This window comes from Anopheles coustani, chromosome 2 (genome assembly GCF_943734705.1).
Source record: "Anopheles coustani chromosome 2, idAnoCousDA_361_x.2, whole genome shotgun sequence".
In the NCBI taxonomy this organism is placed as follows: domain Eukaryota; kingdom Metazoa; phylum Arthropoda; class Insecta; order Diptera; family Culicidae; genus Anopheles; species Anopheles coustani.
This window is the reverse complement of record NC_071289.1, coordinates 16,393,536-16,413,923: the sequence shown is the minus strand read 5'-3', so window position 1 is coordinate 16,413,923 and position 20,388 is coordinate 16,393,536. Positions and strand designations below refer to the sequence as shown.

Genomic DNA, 20,388 nt, shown 5'->3' with positions numbered 1-20,388 from the left:
TTTGTTCCCATTTGGCGGATTGGAATCAGATTTGAATTGTTCCGAGGTCGATTTGATTTTATTCAGCTTACTTTCGATATACGATAGGAGTCGACCATGCATCGCTGAACGTGAATAACAGAAAATAAGGGGAAATCAAAGGATTATTGTTAATACAGAAATACGATAAAACAAACAAGCACAAACAGTTTTGGATTTATCAAAATCAAGATTAAGAGACATACAAGCTGTGGCAATGCAGTATTGCTTCGTTCCAGTAACCGTGATCCGATCTTTTCTCGTGAACCTAGGTGCATATACCTCGGCAGCCGATGTGGATTCTGTTGCGTGTTGACAATTTAAAACATAAACAATCGATCTTGTGATCTTGCGGTTTCAAGTGCATCAGTAAATAGCTTTACGTTTGAGATTTTTCAATTCGTTCAGCGTTAAAAATGCCGCTGGTACACTGCTTTGAGTTCACGATATTGGGACAGCAAGTATCCCTCCCGGTTCCTTTGTTATTAAATGTGGCCATCTCTGCGGGAGCGTTCCTGGCGGGGCGTAGTTTGATACCAAAGATGAAACCGATGTTTATCAATGCAAACCTGTACGGCATCGATATGAATAAAAAATCGAAACCTAAAATGTAAGTATTGATGTGAAATTTCAAAATTTTGAAAGCATATTGCTTATTGCAACACCTATTCTCTTGTTTCACAGCCCAGAAGCCTTTGGTGTTGTCACTGGATGCATATTTCTCGTATCACTTTTCCTCTTTATACCCGTGCCTTTTTTGAGGAATTTTTCCACCACAGTGAAGGGTGATTTTCCTCACGATAAGGTATAGATTGTACTACCGACCTCAATATAACGCGCCCTGAAGAGCAGTTCACTCACGATTCGCTTACAGTTTGTAGAGTTCATTGCCGCTATGCTGTCCATCTGCTGCATGATTCTGCTGGGATTCGCCGACGACGTACTCAACCTACGATGGCGGGACAAACTTTACCTACCGACAATCGCGTCGCTCCCTTTGCTCATGGTTTACTACACAAATTTCAACTCAACGACGGTGATCTTGCCGAAGCTTGTGCGCCCCCTTCTAGGCCAGTCGCTCGATATCGGAGTGCTTTACTACGTGTTCATGGGAATGCTGGCTGTGTTCTGCACGAACGCGATCAACATTTTGGCCGGCATCAATGGGCTTGAGGTGTGTCAATCCCTCATTATTGCCGGTTCGATTGTCGTGTTCAACGTGATTGAGATTCTCAGTGGACACCACAATGATGCACACGAGTTTTCACTGTACATCATGCTGCCATACATTGGTGCAACGCTGGCTTTGTGGCGGTATAATAGGTAAGAACTGCAAAAAATATCTTTATCTTCATCACCTTTCTTCATATAGAATTTAAACACAGTTTTTCTCATTTTAAAGTTGATCATTTATTTAGCAAATTTTACCTAAATTATAAAACAAACAACTAGCAATCGTGCCTCTAGCGACGATGCTTCCAGTCTCTATGCATTGATCATCCTTCCGGAATTTGCAAAAATTATTGCAAAATAGAATTACGACTTGAGTAAAAAACACATTTTAAGAATCTTCTCTCCAATGGGTTTCGACACACTTGGCACATCGTATAACGTCATGGTGCCCGGGTGCTTTCGTTTGGGTCTGATATTTTTACGATTATCATTATTATTAATTCCACCTACATTGACGATAACTTAAGGTTGATGACTAACTAACTATGCAGTTCCACAAGTTTATAAATCCTTTTCTTTTCAAAGCATTAGGCTACTCGAATCAGTCGATCACATTTTTCTTATCCTTTCCTTTGCCCTCATTAATTGCTTTCTTGTATCTGGCGCAACACCACCAACTGATCCCATCACATTTTAATACATTTCCAACGGATGCTTGCCTCTGTCGTGATGATTTTACTCTCCAAAGCGCCATTCCATGTGTGATTCAGAAGAGTACACTGCAACTAGGCTACAAACGATAATGAAGGCTAATGCCTTTTCCCCTGATTAAGTCACACAGTCCGATTGGATTGGGCTACTGAATACTTGGTGTCACATTCACTAATCCGTTTCCTTTTCTATGCCAATGGGAACAGATCCGCTCTGTTCGCTAACGTTATCGTTCTGTCTATTGTTCTACATTTGTGTGTATATATAAATATTGATAGTACTGTTTATCAGCGCATACATCAGTTTATATTACTTGTGAGTTGAATCCAGAGGATAGAGAACTATCATTTCGCATTTTCTGGTGTTTTCCCTGACTTCGTGGATCGGTGCTGTATGTATATAGGTAGTGTGTGCATTGGCACCGTCTCGTATACGACGGTCATGAACGATGGCGATGATAATGTTAATGATTATGCTATCGATCCGAGATTCCAAGGGTTCATCTATGTTTTGGTTTGAAGCGATACAAATATTTGACTAGTTGTTGCTTTAGTAGGAGCGAGTTTGCGATGATTATGTGATGTGTTGTTCATGTCGGTTATCGATGATTGGCCTTGCCTTAGTAGGAGATGGAAGATATCGTTTAATTTATGCATTGCGCGACAACACCTCTTCCTTCCCACGCGACTCAGGTACACAACCAAAGGAAGAAGAGTCCACACAGAGAGTTAGTGTCTAGCTAAAGTAATCGTCCTCTGCCAGATTATCATCCCAGCGGGCAAATAGATTCAGTACGATGTTATCGAACTTCCAACCGTTGTCCCGCACGTACTCTGGCTGATAGTACTTGTCCGTTCGGCGACTTAAGCGCTCCAGTGCGCGCTCTTCATCTTCGAGATCCTTTCCGCTGGCGATTGCCTGCTGAACGTACTCTTCGTTCAACACCTTCGTCCGCTTGGGATCGGGTAGGAAGAGCAGAGGCTCGCTCTTCTTGTTCCCTAACGCTTTCTCGGCCCGTGGCACGGTGGACAATAAGCCGGCGCGATGTTCAAAGTACTGTACTATCGAGCCCGGTTGGTAACATCTTCGGCAGTACCATCCACCAAAGTGGTTTAAATCACCGATCAACATTACCGGCTTCTCGATCGCTAATAGACGATCCGGATCAGACCCGTAAACCTCTCGTAGCATCCCCACCTGCACCGCTGCACTGCCGATGACGGTACGGTTGCATGCATGCTGCCAGAAAAAGCCATACACATTGTGTTTCAAGCGAAACCGCACCGGTTGTGGCCAGTTGTCGTACCACCGGAGGTATGCTACCGCTTTTCGGTTCAATATCTCGTCTGCTGCGCTCAACAGCACAATGTCGTCCGATCGAATCGATTCTTTTGCCGTATACTTTTGCAGCTTTCGAAACACATTCCTCCCGCTGCATGTTGCGTCCGACACGATGAGTAATCGATCGCGAAGGGTTCGCAGAAAATCGGTATCTTCCAGGTGATCCGCGATGGAAACATCCTTCGATGGCGGTTCGCTAGGATCTCGTGTCTGATCGCAGAGAACGAACAGACTTACCTGCTCGGCTAGCTCCATCAGCTGAATTTCGAGCACTTCCACACTGATGAACGTACTCTGGACAATGTAGAAGACGTTTCGTGCGACGGTTCGCGGAACGGCCATCTGGTCGCGTGGCGGAATCTTCGAGGTAATGAATGCTCGCCAGATCACTTCCGGTTGGCCACAGTCGGTACCGTGCCACTGGGAATTGCAGCGGCATCGACTAATAGCGTCCTCTCCCATCGTCACAACACTTCCATCGGTATCTAACACTGCTGCGTCAGGAGCCGCTGCCGACTTCTTATTCCCTTTCTTAAGCTCTTTTGCATTGTCTACTACGTCCTCTTTTCCTGTATCTATTAGTTCAGTCTCATTGTTGCTGCCTTTACTCCTCTGTTGATCCATCGAAGTCACCTGTGCGCTACCACGGGTGCCTTCGATGAAGCACAACCGTCGTTTGCGAATGCCATGCCAGTCAACGAAGGAAATTGTCCTAGAAATGAAACAAACAACTGTTTAGTTTGATGTGTACGAATATTAAAGCTTTTAACTACAATTTAACCACGATTTTCAACGATCGAACAGTTCTTCGAGTCAAGTGCCCCCCATTTGGCCACTCGGTGCATTCGGCACCCGGAAACCCGGTAAGCCAATTAGCGTCCTTCGAACGGCCATTGACGTCTCTTCAGTACCATTAGCCTCATTATCGACTTTAGAAACGGGCACAAAATGTGCCAGATTATGGAATGGATTTCAGTTGTACGCCTCTTTCGTGCCACACCCCCACGCAGACGTATGGTTCGAGACCATCAACAAGTCAATTTATACGATGCGCCAAGATTTGGCACAATCTCATCGTGCTAGTTGAAGCAAATTGATGCAAATGTGCAGCAGCTAGCTATTTTCGCTCATCAACGCAATCGCAAAAGTTTGTTGGTGGATGCGTTGTGTATCATGAATTATTATGAGCTGAGATTTAAAATGCAATTTATTTACGATGGTACGTAATCATTTGAGAAATGGATTCACAAAGAGATTTTACTTCATTGAGCTAAGGCGACTGGGCTAGACGAGAGTTTTTATTTCAAGTGGCCCACGAATAAAATCACGACGAAAAGAGATAAACATTTCTTTTCTATTTAAAATTTGAGAGAAAAAGAAAACATTTATACTCCGTCCGACTTTCATGAAACCGTACAAAATTAAATTAATGTACATACCTGAAATATTTCTCCATTCGCTCTGGTCGTGATATCACCCGCTGAATCCACGGTCGATATTTTGGATGCCTTGGGTGCAGCTGTTTCCTTTTCAACAGCTGACTGTCGTCAAGCACGTCGCCTTGAGATACCCACGGTTGTCTCTCGTGCAGATGAATCGAGTTGCCCTGTTCGGCGGCTGCTGCTGCTGCTTCATTTTCCGACGACACCAATGCCGCCGTCGACGTTCGATTGGGGATGAAACGTACTCCAAACGGGGACCAATCGGATAGCGGGTGTCCTGCCTTACGCTGTCCGTGCCCATCGTTTTCGACCATCGGCTGCTCAACTGTCTGGCCATTGGTATCGTCCACGGCGGTGGACACGAGCAACGTCCCGAACAGCAGAAACAGACAGATAAGCGAGATTTGCAGCAGAAAAAGACCCCATAGGAACAGCCGTACGTCCAGTTTCCGTTTGCTGCCACCCGGAGACATCCGAGACAACGATCTCGGACCTTCGGTATAGCCAGCGGTACCGCACTGCCGAAGGGATGAAAAAGCAACGCGGAAGGTGTTTGATCGATCGATCCACCCCTCCCCGGACCACGTCGGGGATTCTGCCCAAACACTACGATGTGCCGAGAAGACACCTTTTTTCCGGGCTACGAGAACACACACTTACTCCTCTCGCCAACTAGATTGATTTTTCAGGGCGTTTACCATTCGTCCGTGCGTCACACTGTCACTGCACAATTGATGCTGTTGCTGCTAACATTTCCTCACGAATCGGCCATCACGCATGCACTTGAATATGGTGCTCATTTGTCTTCCAGGCAAAATTCCACTTCCTTACGTTTCAGCTGTAAAGCAACTCCAATTTTCTTGGAGGCGGCTTGCGATATCACTCTTGTCTGTGCCCGTGGATAGATGTTTTATAAATGAACTAACCAACATCTAGCGAGCGAAACGCGAACTCCCATTTCGCACGGCGTACAAAAAATGAGTCATTGTTGTTGTCTGGTGTTGTCAACTTAAGGTTCGTGTGTCGACCATGAACGGTCTAGTTCACTGGTCGCAGTGCCCTATACATTTTGACAAGTCCTAGCGAAGCAATTTTGACAGTAGGGTCTCCTTTGTTTACTTTTTAATAACTACATGTTGTTCTGACGATTGCGTTTCCATTTCCGGTTTAATCAAAGTATGTTTTTTCCTCTGTCGTTGCAATAGGTACCCCTCGGAGGTTTTCGTTGGTGACACATTTAATTACCTCTCCGGTATGACGTTCGCCGTGGTCGGCATCCTCGGACACTTCAGCAAAACCGTGCTGCTCTTCTTCATCCCGCAGGTGCTCAACTTCCTGTACTCCGTGCCACAGCTGTTCCGATTCATCCCGTGCCCTCGGCACCGCATGCCAAAGCACGACCCGACGACCGACCTGCTACACATCAGCCGCACTCAGTTCCGGGTGGATGAGCTGAACGCCCTCGGACGCCTTTGCTATCAGATTTTCCACCACTTACGGTTGATCCGGTGCGAGGTTGACCGAGACGGAAAAACGGTCACGTGCAACAACTTTACGATCATCAACTTTTGTATCCTCCTCACTGGGCCGATAAGGGAGGATCGGTTAAACCGACTGCTGGTCATTTTCCAGCTCGGTTGTGCCATGTTCGCGTTCACAATTCGATATCCTTTGGCGCACTTCTTTTACGATGCAAACTGAGAATTTTGGATTTTTATTGAGAAGCAAAACAAAACACCAAAGTATCCTTGATAAGGAAAACAGGGTAATGAAAGTGCGTAGCATTAAAATAAAGCAACCTTTATTAAACGCCGTTAAAACTCGAAAACAAATTAATAAATTCATATTGATAGAAATTCACAAAATTCCTAAAGCATATTTCATTAAAAAAAAGGCAAATTTTTTGTCACATTGTATAGATATTTATTGTGTGTGAATGGATTCATTTCATTTTTAATGGCTCTATTCTAACCTTCATTTTGTATGTTTTGCTACGTTTCTAACACTGGATATAAGATTTTTCTCCCGCTGTTTCACTTTCACGAACATTCGCACTCTCAACTTTCGGTCAAAGTATGTACGCTAAATTATCGTAACTTATATTTTTCCTTCATGTTTTACAAGGTTTCTTTACTATTTGCTACTGTTTACTTTTGTAGTTTGTATTTCCATTCTTTACCGGCTGCTCTTTACTGCTTTCGTGGTGGTGTGTGCATATAGAATATTTATCAATCAATATTCAAAACTAACCAGGTCTATTTTATGTTGCGGAAAGGTAGTGAAAGTAGTTAGAAGAAAATGCATTTATTCAAAAGGTAGAATATTGCCAATACTATTTGTTTGGCCCGTTTCTAGTGTTTCACCGGCCGCCTATAGTGTTTGTGTATTTTTCCCCATTTTGATTTTTTCTTATGTATAAATATATGAATATTATCTCAAAAATATATGAATGTTCCATATATGATTTCACATTATTGTTAATCTCCGTCCAGTTTGATTTTACAACATGTTTGTTGCTGTTTCGCGTCTCCTCAACGGTCGCATGTGCTAGTTTAGTGTTTCACATGCACAACACGATAAGCCAATTATCATCACCCAATAGAACATGCGTTAACATTTCACCAGAACCAATTTGCCCCCAAATCCCGCTGCTCCAACATCAAATGTTACGCTCGGATTTGGAAATGAACCTTCACGCTTCCTTTCTATTTACCACAGTGTTCAGCAATTCGCACTTAGACTGCGCAAGACTTAATTAAGCTACACATAAGCGTGCACTGAACACCAACTACTTTCTATAATGCTTTTTTTATCGTGATCACCAGCTCAGTCCTTCTAAAGGCGAAAACTAATCAACAGTTCTTAACACTGAAAAGATTCCATTCACTTGCTCCTCGAAATGATCTTATAACTGTGCAATATATTCATATCAATTTAAGTAAACCCATCAACATATTTCAAGTGCAACACGATACGCTGTGGCGAGGATAGTCGCATAATTTGCTTCATCGAATAGCTAACAATTTAATCTGATCTGAATTTACCAATTCTAATGCAACAATTACCAATTTAAAATGCGAATTCACCCGATCCCGTTAGTAACATCTTTTACATTTAATAATAAAAACCCAAAACAATCTATTCGAACCCAATTTAACACATTAGAAACCGAAAACTTTACAACAACAGCAGGAAAAAACGGATAGCCTCTACTCTAATCATAATGTCTGTCCCTTAATACTTCTTTCCCAAATCTTATAATGTCCTTCCTTCGCTTCTGTTCCCTCCCAGCATTCAACACACTACTGAGATGGTGTAGCATGACTTCTAAGGTCGTATTTAAATATGTGTGACGCGTAAGTGCATTTCACTGCATGTACTTAATATATACCATACATAACAGACATACACGCTTAGCGAGAACTACTGGTCTCTGCAGCAAACAGGAAAATTAACAACATTTTGTACGAATTGTAGTGCATACTTTTTCAAGCGGGACTATTTTCCTCAAGCTTGAGAATGTTTGCTTCTGTTTTCGTGTTTTTTTTTTCTTTCCCACGAGTGCCTCATGTGGCAAGATGTGCTCCTCAAGGATTGCCGTTAGTAGCAACTTAAAACTCGTAGGTGCAGAGCAGGTTGCAATTGAGCTTGGTTATAATCTCTAAATAAATCATGATTTTTTCCATTCTTTTGATAGTGGTCACATACAAGCGATGGCTTGTAGCTAAACCGAACATTTTGAACGATTTATGTGAAGCCTAATGAGAGCACTCTTGGTGCCTGTAGTTTTGTTGTGAGTTTGTCGTTGATCCTATCAAATAAGTTAGGCATGGCACAATTTCATTTAGTTTTAATGTTTACTGTTAGGAAACGGTGGATACCATGTTTAGTTGAGTGCCTTTTTTTCTATTGTTACAACATGCTTCTAGTGAGCGAGGAATGTGATGTATTTTGTAATTGTTTAAACATATCTTCAACTTGTCGGTACAAGTTTACTTAATGTCGGTTCCTTTTTAAATCTCATCGGATTAATGTAGCATAATTCATCTTATTCGGTATTACGTGAGAGATTTCCAGAGGTTAACTAAATCTAAAACATACCATTACGCCTATTGTGTATCTTCACGATTTCATTTATATGTCGTTGAGTGTTTTATATGTGCCCTATGTGTGCTTGTGCTGTTATTATTTTTACTCCAGATAACCGTCTATTGTTTTAACTTTCTAGCATTGGAAAAATGGAGCTTAGATCAAAACAATCAAATAATAATGTTTCATCTAAGCGCAGGGGATGATAATCGATCATTTTCTAGCTATGAAATGTCCGATTGGGTATGTTTGTGAGTTTATTGTACAATTATCAAGAGGAAATCAAATACACTTCAAACTAATAAAGCCTTGAGAAGAATGAAGGCCATGTGTCAAATAACATGTCTGATATTTGTTTGCATTACATTTCCAGGTTATTTAGTATATATTTATTACATCGCAGGGGAATTTTTAGATTTGATTATGATTCCTCAAACGTTAGCATCCTTCGCATTTATTGATTTTCTAATTCATGTCAGTCGCATACGCTTGATGTCTTATCCTTTTGCAATAAATTCATCAAAAACGAATATTATCAGTCGTTATGCCAAAGTTTCCCCTCTCATGTTGATTCTCAACGTGCCAAAATGTCTCATTTGTCTGCCATGCAACCAGATTTTAATTTTCGTTACTGCTTTTTTCAATATCGCTTGCAAGCGTTCCAAATTCAAACTAAAGCAAGCCCCTAATTGTATTCTAATGCTTTAGTAATGTTAATTTAGTTGTACCCATTCTTTTCAATTTTCCTGATTAGATGAATTTGTATTTGATTCTTGATTTCAGCTAGTTTTTACGCTTCAAAGGTACTGGAGTTTTGCAGATTGAAACAAACATTGTTTTAAAGAATTTTAGTATTAATTTTGTTTCCCAGTGTCAACGGTATCTAGAAAAATTTTGTTATTCTTTTTGTAAAACGTCCTGCCGAATTCGGATCGTATTAGATCGATTGTGATTTGCTAGGAAATACTAAAGGGTAAAAGTGAAGTGTTTCGGTCGGTACCAGTAGTTAAATGTTTGTACTTTCAAATTTCGATTGTATGTTAGAGCGTACCATTCTTCTTACACTAAAATGTCTACATTGCATGGCTTGTCCTAATATATTTTCGGTTGTTTTCCATGCTAGTATTGCTTTCACTACTATGTAGCATATTTAGTAATCTCTTTTTGATGAATTTTTATCGCTTATAAACATAGCGAGTAAATTGGTTTCTTCATTTTTTCCCGAAAAATGTTCACTGAAGCGTGGATGTATCAAACTCATTTATGATGTATGTCATTGTTAATTGTGATAAAAAATTAAATTTTTGCAACAAATGTATACGAATCAATAGTTTTGTGGCTTTGCCGTGACTTATCCTCGTTATTTTATATGCTTTTCTTTGCTCTTACAAACAGATGGTTCGAAACCAACCTTCGAAGGAGCCAAATAAAACATGAGCGATTTAGATTAACGATGTAAATACACTAAACATGCATTGAAACAATCAGAAATGAGTGTCATGCCAGTGAAACAATAAAAATTGATGAATAAAAGTGGCGTTAGATAATAAGTTACACTAGCTCGAGGTTATATTTACAACAAGAAAACAATTTTGATTCCGGTGTATTGCATACCGATTGGCTAAGTGTTTGATTGTTGTTGCTCTCTACTTGACTCTCTCTACATGGTTTTTATAAGTTGTACCTTGGAGCCGCCTTTCACAATTAAACGTGTTTGGAATTAACGCCAATTGTGATAAGCATAACTGAATATTTTGCCTTTCCAGTCGCAAACAACAGTGAAAAGCTTATCGCGACTTATTAGAAGTGAAAAGCAGCTTTGATAACATAGTATAACGGCCGTAACATAAAATTAAATCGAATGAATAAAACCGAAATAAATTGTTTAATAATAGAGTTTTAGTAAAAAAAATCACATAAGAATGAATACTTATTACGTAGAAAGGTAGAAACAAAGAAAAAAGGTTATACCCCATCAGAGGTTGGAAAAGGACTATAGGTTGTTATAATCCTAGCAAAAACTTTTATTGCATTTAATGCAACACGATAACGTTTTAGAAGCGTTTTAGATTTTTTGTCACATTATTGTAACACGGAAGGAACTTAGTACGAAAGAAACATAAAACTCACAGATCATCTGTAATCGATTGATTGTCTACCGAAATGATCAGCTTTCGAAAGCAAACTCATGTCAAGAACGATGTGGTTAAAAATTATGAAACTAAAAGATAAATAAAATTACTTGTACCGACTAGAGACGGTCGCTTCGAGTGATGGAATGGCTGTACGAATAAAAATTAAAACTTATATAAAAAAATGCTGATATTCCCAACAAAAAAGAACCTTTACGTAAAAGTGGACGATTTAAAAAAAAAAAGGTAGCTAAAACTACCTGTCGCATTCTTACGCCATAGCCCCCTCCCCAATTAATAAATTATGTGTATTTTCCACCGGCTAGAAATATTACTCTCGGCGGGCACGTTTCGGTCGAGTGTTACCCTCACTGCCATCGCTGGACATCAACGATCCGCTAGCACCGCTAAGAGAAGCAACACCCTGTGCCAACTGTGAACCGCGCAACTTTTTCCCACCTACCTGCACCTGACTCTGGGCCGTAATCTGCAACGATATAGCGTTTGTGTTCAGTTTCTCTGTCAGCAGCAGATCCTTCAGGCCTTTCATCTTTTGACTGTACAGCATAATGATGGGCCGTTTCGGTTCGAGATCGACATCCGGATCTTCCTTGTCCTTCGCGGGCGGTTTTTCTTTTTCTAGCTTGACTGCCTCCGCATCGCCGTTGCCATTGCCGCTTCCCAACAGCAAATCAGCTCCGATGGATGCACTTACCAGATTGCTGTCGCCATCGGACGAGGGTGTGCTTTCTTCCGAAGTGAATGGCTGCCCCCCGCCTTGCAGCAGAAACTCGGGATTGAGCAGCTTCTCGCCGCATTTTCCAACGATTGCCTCGAGCGACTTCGGTAACGCAGTCGCCATCGACGAACTATTGCTGTCGCCCTTGGCAACGCTTCCATTGCTACCATTTCTAACGTTTGTGTCGGCCTTCACTACATTGTTGTTGTTGTTGTGAGCCTGAGCACTTTTCTCTGGTTCTGCCGATCCGTTCTTGCCGTTCTCGTGCTGATGGTGGTGCTGAGCCTGCGGTTCCTGGTCGGCACACTTGATAATAACCTGCGAGCGTATGTCATGATCGAACTTTGCGATCGTAGCTACCAGCGGTTTGGCCCAACCAATGTGCAAGATTGGCGTCTGGCTGCATTCTTCCCACTTGCAGATGCCGTCGTAGAAACGCAACAGGTTAGCGAAGCAGGTCGAGTCACGTAAAATACTTTTCGCCGAGTGTCCGGAGCTTTCCAGCTTCATCACCTGCGGGATCAGCTCATTGGCGATATCGAGAAATTCCTTGTAGATTTCCTCGTCATCGCGAGAGTAATTGTACCTAACAGAAACAAAAAAGCAACAATGTTCACAGTTCCGCCGGGATATCAAAGGTAAGTTACTTACAATCGTATGACGTCGCTGCTGTCCGCCCATGAAGCAAACGCTTCTCTGTACATATTCTTCCGATAGTAGTACCCACCCTGGTACGTGTACGGATAGACGTGATGATTCCGATAATACGTTTGAGCCGACCGTACCGACTCGTTGTACAGCTCTTCGCAGCTTTTCCTACCCACCGTCGGTTCCACCTCCTCCAGCTCTCCCAAGCACCCGAGCGCCATTGGGTACTTCTTCAGATGTCCCATATCGTACAACAGCCATAGCAGCTGCTGTTGCAGGTCTGCCACCTCCAGGCACGCGCTCGTTGCCGTAAGCGATGGATTTATCGCCGATACAATGGCCGCCACCTCCATGTAGCGGTTACAAACGACCGGATTGCCAGCGACGTACAGCCACGTTTGCGACTCGACGCCTGGTGCGACAGATTGACCGCGCTTATCCTCCGCCCCCTTACCGTGCCAGGTCACTTCGATCGTTTCATCGCCAGTCTTCCCGAACACAACCCACACGTGGTCTTCCGAGATAGCTAAATGAACATCCCGATAGCCTAGCATCTGACATCCGGCCACGACCGCGAACGCCACTCCGAAGCAGTCGAGCTTGTTCCCGCACAGGTAGCTGTACAGGCTTTGCAGATGGGCCCGGTCCTTGTACGAGCTGCGAAGCAGCGAGTTCCAGATGATATCGGACACCTTCTTGATGATCTCCCGGTTGGCGAACTTCGAGTCGGTCGTGTTTTTCACCAGCAGCTTCTCGATCGGTGCCAGAACGGTTTTAAACCGCTTGTAGAGTCCTTCGACGGTGTCGTATTTGATGATCGGAAAGTTTCCGGATGGATCTGCACCAGCAGCACCGGCTGAACTTTTGCCACCTTCCACATTATTGTTGTTATTGTGGATGTTGTTGTTGTTCGCGGACGTTGAGGACGACGAGGTCGATTCCAGAACCTTTGTGGTCAACGAATGTTCAATCAATCCGGTCACGATCGACAGGAGCGTTAGATCTGGTTCCTCCTCGCGATTATTCAGCTGCTGCCGGAACAGTTTAATGACGTCCGGTATTGCTCGAAGCGGGAATAGCTTGATAACGTCGTCGCAGAATTCCGTCATCGTTACTTCAATAAGTTTTCCGTTTTACGCCATCTGCTCAGCTTGCTTGTTCACGCACAACGACGCGGTTACCCTTTCTGCACAGTCCGCTTTATCTTTTCGTTTCCTTTCGTCCCGTTTTTCGCCAGCAAACTCTTCCTTCCTGCAGGTTGAATATTTTGCGTATTTCTTCTTGTTCTTCCATGCAAAAACTCCGCGCAAAAAGTGTCATCAGAGGAAAACGATAAAATACGTAGTACGTGGAAAAAGTGCTTTGTTTACATTCGATTAGGGTTACCAGCGCCAAACAGGTGGTGTATTGTACCATTTTCCCATGTGTTTAAATTGTTTTTTTTTATATGAGTACATTTTTTTAAATTTTGTATGCTGGTTTTCTTATTTAACACGAAACAAAACATTTAAAAATCGCTGCATTTTTAAAGAATTACCTCGTCGATTAAAAAAAATATTTTCACCTCTAAACGATAAATCGATAAGTTGTTTGACAGCCGGCAATTCCAAGATTTTATTTACAAACCAAATGTTTTTGTTTATAGATTTGTTAGGGACTTTGTGAATGATTTAAATAAAACTATTTAACATGGATATAGTGGCCAAACGAAGCATAAATTGTGAACAGGGAGCGGTACGAGCAGTGCGCTACAATGGTAACGTTAATTGTATGAGGAATTGTATCCGCTTTGGATAACCATTACCCATTTTTTTTTCAGTCGATGGTTCATACTGTTTGTCCTGTGGCTCGGATAAGAAAATAAAACTTTGGAACCCGCGTACCGGCCTGTTGCTAAAAACGTACGGCGGACACGCTGATGAGGTGATGGATGCGGCCGGGAGTTGTGAAAGTAGTTACATCGTATCTGCCTCGCTCGACAAGAGCGTTATCTACTGGGATGTGTCGACAGGGTTGCCGGTGCGTCGTTTAAGGGGCCATGCTGGTGGTGTAACCTGCATTCGATTTAACGAAGAATCATCCATTGTCGTATCCGGCTCGAAAGACAACACGGTGGCCTGCTGGGATATCCGTACTCGTAAACTGGAGGCCATTCAGACGATGCGCGAGGCAAAGGATTGCATCAGTGCGCTGGTGGTGAGCGAACATAAGATTATTTCCAGTTCCTTGGACGGGTCCATCCGGCAATACGACATTCGGGCAGGAGAACTAGTCTGCGATACCATCGGTGTACCTATCACTCACCTCGTGCAGACGCGGGATGGCCAGTGTCTGTTGGCGGCCTGTTCCGATGGTAGAATAAGACTGATTGACAATGATTCGGGTGAAATGTTGTCCGAGTACAAGGGACACCGGGTGGACGATTTCCACATCGAGTGTGGCATTATTTGTAGCGATACTAAAATTATATCTGGATCGGCGGAAGGATCAGCGGTTGTTTGGGATCTCCTCGAAGGTACGGAAGTAAAACGGTTGCGCATAGGAAGCGAGGTGGTTCATTCTCTAGCGCCACATCCCACAGGAAGTGATATTTTGTTCGCCAGAAAACGGCACATAGATGTATGGGGTTTACCGGAAGAAGAATCGGAGGATATAATAGAATAAACGAAGTTTTTTATTGAAATAGACTGTTATACCATAGACCGTTTGTTTATTTTAAGTATACAATGACAAAAAGGTGTACGTTTAACCTAGCGTAATAGGATTTTGTTCCTGTTGGAGGTGTCTCTATGATATAAATTGATTTTCGGAAAATTTTAAGATCATTTGCAAAAAAACACTGAAAAGCTAAAAAATTAAAGATGAAGTCAAGGTTCTTAAGACCTTTTTTCAAGCGCCAGCAAAGCTTATATACAAACTTATTCTGTATTTCTTAAGTCCAATACCGAAAAAACTAAGGCCAGAGCCTCATGTTCTATTTTACTATTTATTTATTTTAAAACTATTTTAGCTAAATAATTGTTTTCTTTTCTCTGCCTTTTCTTGACTACCGTTCTTCCATTCAACCGAAGGTTGCAATTCAAAATATTTCATTTTCCAACCAGGTTCTTCTACCAAAGTTACAATTCAAGCAATTAGCTTGGCTAAAGTAACCGTGGGGTTGCTCGTTAAGCAAACTAGTGGTGGGAAAATTAAATCCCAAAGGGATTCGAATCATTGGAATCCGTGTTGGGATTGAATCTTTGGATCTTCCGAATCCAGATTCGTCACCACTTCAATACTCGATTTAGTTTGTGAGAAACACTTGGGCCGTGTGGTGCGTGAAGTTCAGTCTTGCAACGGGAGCTCCACAAAGTCTCGTTATAAACAAAGAAAAAATACACATTTTTTGGTGAGTTTGCGTAACTGTACACCGTATCGTGGTACATGTTTGGTGCTGAAGCAAAACCGGTAACAATTACGGTGATTGTTGTACCGTGAGTTTGTGCAATTGTTTTCCCAACATATCTATCGCCTGGCGTCCCCATCGAATGCCGCGTGGATTATGAGACAACTGCCTAGCTGCTCGCTGCAAAAGGAAGATCGTTGTTTATCAATCGAATATTTGCCAATGGATAAATGCGCAGTGAGTCGAAAAAGTGCATGACGGTTTTTCTAAGTTAAAATATAGTGTAACAAAAAGGTCACTAAAATCACAAAGAAATACAAATATTTCTGTTCAACCAGTTTGTATTTTTTGTTTTTATTATTGTTATAAAAACCAAAAAAAGTGCAAATTTGTGTTCTAGGCCGTAAACCAATTGTCCAAGTTTCCCAGTTATTACGCCGGTTGACACGTGCCCGCCGTTAGTATCGTTGTGAAACCATATTCACCAGATGGTGTTTTCCCTTCTAACACAACACTCGCCCCGTGCCTGTAAGTGAAAATTGTGCCGTTATTTAAAAGTGAAAAACGGTTGATGCATCGCAGTTATCCGTCCCTAGCAGGGTGCATGTGTAGTGCATACAGCAGCAGGAAAGAGAAGCGGATTGCCGTGGCAACGATTGCATAAACAGCCCTACCGCCAGGTAATTAGCTCACGCCAAACCAACATCAAATAGATATGCATGTACGTCGTCATAGCGCCAACCGGAAGCGCATGTACCGTATTTCGCGAAAGCATCGCTCTCTATGTAACCATAGTACAGGTGGCTGTTGTAAAATTGTTTCTTTCAATTTTAAAATATTTATCTCAAAAACAAACACCGCGACGCAAAAAGCCAAATAAAAATGCGCACCGTTCGGTAAAAACCAACGGACAATATGCTGTTTGAAGGTTTCTTTCTCAGACTTGCTCGGTTAACGTTGCAAGGGGCACAACACTCGTCCACCATTGACGTCGATCTCGTATGTGATATTTGTGTTTTAGCGAAACGTGTTTAGCGCTCGCCGGTGGAGCCCTTTTTTACCGTACTTACAGAAAAGCGGAACGTGAATTGACGATAAAAAGCCGCCAGTTCAAAGTGATAGCTCATAGCGGTGTTTTCGCTTCGTGTAACACCAACAGAAAGCAACAATTGTTTTGCCTACCGTTTGCAAGATCGGTCATCGCGAAAAAATGGCAATATGGATATGATAATTTTATCTCGTATGCACGATTTCATATTGCTTCAAAAATAAAGCGACTGCAAAATAAAATTCTTAAATGTGTCAGAATAGAGCTCACACTTACTCATTCAAGATTTGGAATAACATGTAAAAAGTGATAATGTATCCTTTCATCAAAGCTATTCTAGTGAACATTGACCATTGGATTGCATGTGTTTAAAAAAAAGCTTGCTCCAGAAATGCTGACGACAAATATTCGTCATTAGATAATCTTTTTTGCAGTACAATGAATTTGCTAGCCATCAAATTGTACAAACTTTTTTATGAAAAGCCGCTTGCTTTGATACAAGATATTTCTTATTTCATGGATGATGCAAACAACCTCGAAATATTCATAAGCAATGTTGAGAAAAGCGAATGGTGATTTTGACTCGATAGAATAACGACGAGAATTTTAAATGCAAAAGAGAGATCTCGATTCAGGCGGTATGATTTCATCCTCAATAATAGCGTGGCATGCAACTGCCCGGGGACACCGGTTGGCGTTGGATCCAGTGAATTTACCACGACCTCGACCTTCTCGGTTGGGCTGTACGAAATGGAAGCAAAAAACAAAAAAATAAGCATACACCAAACATGATCAAACATGTCGGCGGTTGGGAATGATCATGGGGTCTGACGACAGCGGTTTAATGCCGCCACAGAGCGAGAGAGACTGTGATCGCGGAAGCTGCGCGAGCCCCCGCGGTTGGGGCTGTGTGAGTGAGATCGGTGGTCAAAGGTGGCAGACAGCAATGGCCGGGGCGACGACGATGGCCGGTCGAAACAGGAAACACGAAACGCATCGCTTCAAGCAAAGCATTCACCGGCCGGTTCTTCGATGCCGATCGAATTTTGGGGCGCAAACTGATCTTTCGCTGCGTTCCAGGAGGATACGCACGCAAACCAGAACTCGTTTTGGGCTCGATTTCTAATTGGGCTTGTAATTGCGGGAGATGAAAGTAAGAAGAAGACTCGCGAGACGGTGCCCGAGGCTGAAACGTATCCCAACTAGAAACATTCCTCCGGTGCGATGAGAAGATCGTGGCGTGGAGCGTTGAAAAATTAGGCAGGAAAATAGAAGTAAAAGAAAGGACGATCGCCAGAGCCCCAAATTCTCATCTCTCCGATGCCAGCATAGAAGCGAGGATCATTCGCTTGATCGTGGTGTTGGTCTGCTTCGAAGCACTCGTAACATTCTTTGGTCGCATTCTTGCGTTCTCTACTGCGGGGTGATTCTTAGCTTTTCACCTCGTCTAAGATTTGTACGTAACTGGTTTATTTATGTTGCCTTTTTCACTTTTTCATCCCGAGTTTACCGACCCTATAGGTTGAACCTCCTGATTGTCATCGGTGGTGTAATTTATCTCACTTTAAAAAGCAGGTTTAAAGCACGACTTTCGCCTTTTTACAACAACTACTTCTAGTTTAAATTTTATATCTCTATACTAATGCATAGAATACTTTCAGAATAGTTTATTTGTGAACAGCACGCTTGAATGTGTTTTTAAATCATAAATTTCAAGCCATTTATTTTGCTGCTCCATTTATCGAGGGTGTGTTTGTCAAGGGCCATGTGTCAATTGCTTTTTTTCTTTCAATGTCCGCACTTAAACTGCGTAAAAATACGATTTATCGATTGGATGCTGACGGTAAGATTTCTGGCGCCCACATGCCTTCCTCGCTGCGGACCGACGTTCCGGCAAGCCAGCCATGCAATTATGTTTATGTAGGCCTGGCGTGGGCCAGACAGTGTGACACTGTTTCGCTATGCACGCATTTTCATTCGTAAATAACATCCACGGCACCCCGTGCAGTTTGTCCGCATCCCCGTTTTTTCCCCCCACTGCCAACCGTATCCTTACGCCTACGTGTTTTTGCAAAACAGACACTTGGATTATTTATTTTTCTCCACAACTCAATACGCCGGCCGAGTGTTGGCAACGCATGGAAAATTGATTTTATTCCCCGTGAGACGATGGAAGGAGTGGGGATTCCACTTGGCTCTTGGCAGGGCTTGTCCCGGCGACATTAAGACCGACCGACGTCCTGGGCTACTTGTGAGCTGGCCCCATGTGGATTTACATACGATTCCCATTACCGCGTCCTCCGTTGCCCATCTTTTTTTATGCCGGTACGATGCGGCTTGGCTCCCGGCATATGTACTATGTCCCCGCGTTAGTGACCTATTTTGGGGGTACATTTTTCATGCCGTCTCCGAAGAGCGTTATTTTAAACGTAAATAGTTACCCCCTTTTCGCAAGCTTTCCGCGTGCTTAGGGTTTGCTATCTTTCGTGTCGGCCTCCGATGGGCATTTCTAATGAACGAGGGCATCAGGACACGGAACGAATAATCAAGCCGATAGGAAAGGGTATACATTGTGTATGTGCATATTATATTTCCTTGCTTTATTAACTTTTTCCCTTCCACCCCGCCCTGTCGATGGCGAGAAAAATCTGACCGATGTCAAGCGGCCGGCCAAAGGGGTAATATGATACTTAGGCCGAGGGATCGGTTTTAATTAGCGGGCAAGACGTACTTGCGGGAAACTGGAACGCGTATGTATAATTTCCAGGCTCCCTGAGGGAATGAAAAACCAATCTAATGAGCTCAATTAAGGGAAACATAGGCCTTTAAAACATTGTGTTTCATTTCCCGTACTTATTCACGTTTATGGTAGTTTGTCAGGAACTCGTTTTCATTTTTTGAAAAGATGATCTCATCGAGAAACTCAAGTTTATAGACATCCTTCGGAGAAGATCACAAGGGTGTTCCAAGGTTTTCGAAATGATTACCTCCGGTCTTGGCTAAGACAGTCGTCTTCTGGCGTTGTTCAATCCCACGGGTTGGATTGCCAGATGCAGCAAATGCTTTATTATTCACTTACTTCATCCAACTTCAGCACGGAACCTTGACCATCTAAATGTTGTTGCATCATGCCAAATTCCCACCAAATGCCACCCAAAAATAAGTTTTGTTTTTCCTTTCTCAGGCATATTCTATTGCCGGTCCCAAAGCTTCCGTTTCAGGGTTGGGCAGCTATGAGGTGACTGCAGCAGGTCGGTCGCAAACGCCTTGACCGATGGTTTTTGTGGGTTTTTGCTATTTTGTTTCGTTTTTATTTTTCGGATGCTTGACCACACCGGTACCGCGGATGTTTGCATAACATTTTGTTTGCCTTTTGCAAGGCACGAAGCAATGATAAGGTATTTTTGAAATGTGATCGAACGGAGTGTCAGCTTTCAGCGAACCCGTTGCGAATAAACCAAACTGTTTTTTTGTTTGTGCGCAACCAAGGATCGTGTTCTCCACTTATCCAATGGTTATCTAATGTGCAATTCGATAAAACGCATCCCATTCGATCGGTCACGCCCATTGCGGATGATACGCGAGATGAGTGTGGATTCCATATGAAGTTTCAAGCTTGTAGCTGATGGTAATGTTTGTTGTTTCACGGTTTTCTGAAA

At 42.7% G+C, this 20,388-nt stretch overlaps 4 protein-coding genes across 4 annotated transcripts; 2 read left to right on the top strand and 2 right to left on the bottom strand.

The window, feature by feature from the left end:
- Positions 1-372: 372 nt before the first annotated feature.
- LOC131266553 (UDP-N-acetylglucosamine--dolichyl-phosphate N-acetylglucosaminephosphotransferase) lies at positions 373-6,746 on the top strand. Its single transcript, XM_058269121.1, has 4 exons — positions 373-628; positions 703-823; positions 893-1,341; positions 5,891-6,746. Exons 1-4 carry the CDS (start codon positions 435-437, stop codon positions 6,384-6,386), a joined length of 1,260 nt encoding a protein of 419 aa, XP_058125104.1. The 5' UTR covers positions 373-434; the 3' UTR covers positions 6,387-6,746.
- On the bottom strand, positions 1,911-5,591 carry LOC131266550 (uncharacterized). The gene is made up of 2 exons (XM_058269116.1): positions 4,683-5,591; positions 1,911-3,955 (listed from the first exon to the last, which is right to left on the bottom strand). Exons 1-2 carry the CDS (start codon positions 5,156-5,158, stop codon positions 2,638-2,640), a joined length of 1,794 nt encoding a protein of 597 aa, XP_058125099.1. The 5' UTR covers positions 5,159-5,591; the 3' UTR covers positions 1,911-2,637.
- Positions 6,747-11,188: 4,442 nt separating the features above from the next.
- LOC131266548 (menin) lies at positions 11,189-13,500 on the bottom strand. The gene is made up of 2 exons (XM_058269114.1): positions 12,297-13,500; positions 11,189-12,231 (listed from the first exon to the last, which is right to left on the bottom strand). The coding sequence occupies exons 1-2, from the start codon at positions 13,400-13,402 to the stop codon at positions 11,238-11,240; spliced, it is 2,100 nt and encodes a 699-aa protein (XP_058125097.1). The 5' UTR covers positions 13,403-13,500; the 3' UTR covers positions 11,189-11,237.
- A 425-nt stretch (positions 13,501-13,925) lies between these two features.
- LOC131266562 (WD repeat domain-containing protein 83) lies at positions 13,926-14,976 on the top strand. The gene is made up of 2 exons (XM_058269130.1): positions 13,926-14,049; positions 14,113-14,976. Exons 1-2 carry the CDS (start codon positions 13,983-13,985, stop codon positions 14,955-14,957), a joined length of 912 nt encoding a protein of 303 aa, XP_058125113.1. The 5' UTR covers positions 13,926-13,982; the 3' UTR covers positions 14,958-14,976.
- The last annotated feature ends 5,412 nt before the right edge of the window (positions 14,977-20,388 follow it).

What these genes read in the sequence shown, in the direction of transcription:
- LOC131266553 (XM_058269121.1), top strand. Translation starts at nt 435, where the DNA reads ATGCCGCTGGTACACTGCTTTGAGTTCACGATATTGGGACAGCAAGTA. An exon ending in GTGATTTTCCTCACGATAAG is followed by an intron (nt 824 to 892) that starts GTATAGATTGTA and finishes ATTCGCTTACAG; the next exon opens with TTTGTAGAGTTCATTGCCGC. An exon ending in GCTTTGTGGCGGTATAATAG is followed by an intron (nt 1,342 to 5,890) that starts GTAAGAACTGCA and finishes TCGTTGCAATAG; the next exon opens with GTACCCCTCGGAGGTTTTCG.
- LOC131266550 (XM_058269116.1), bottom strand. Translation starts at nt 5,158, where the DNA reads ATGTCTCCGGGTGGCAGCAAACGGAAACTGGACGTACGGCTGTTCCTA. An exon ending in CGAATGGAGAAATATTTCAG is followed by an intron (nt 3,956 to 4,682) that starts GTATGTACATTA and finishes TTTCATTTCTAG; the next exon opens with GACAATTTCCTTCGTTGACT.
- LOC131266548 (XM_058269114.1), bottom strand. Translation starts at nt 13,402, where the DNA reads ATGACGGAATTCTGCGACGACGTTATCAAGCTATTCCCGCTTCGAGCA. An exon ending in AGCAGCGACGTCATACGATT is followed by an intron (nt 12,232 to 12,296) that starts GTAAGTAACTTA and finishes TGTTTCTGTTAG; the next exon opens with GTACAATTACTCTCGCGATG.
- LOC131266562 (XM_058269130.1), top strand. Translation starts at nt 13,983, where the DNA reads ATGGATATAGTGGCCAAACGAAGCATAAATTGTGAACAGGGAGCGGTA. An exon ending in ACGAGCAGTGCGCTACAATG is followed by an intron (nt 14,050 to 14,112) that starts GTAACGTTAATT and finishes TTTTTTTTTCAG; the next exon opens with TCGATGGTTCATACTGTTTG.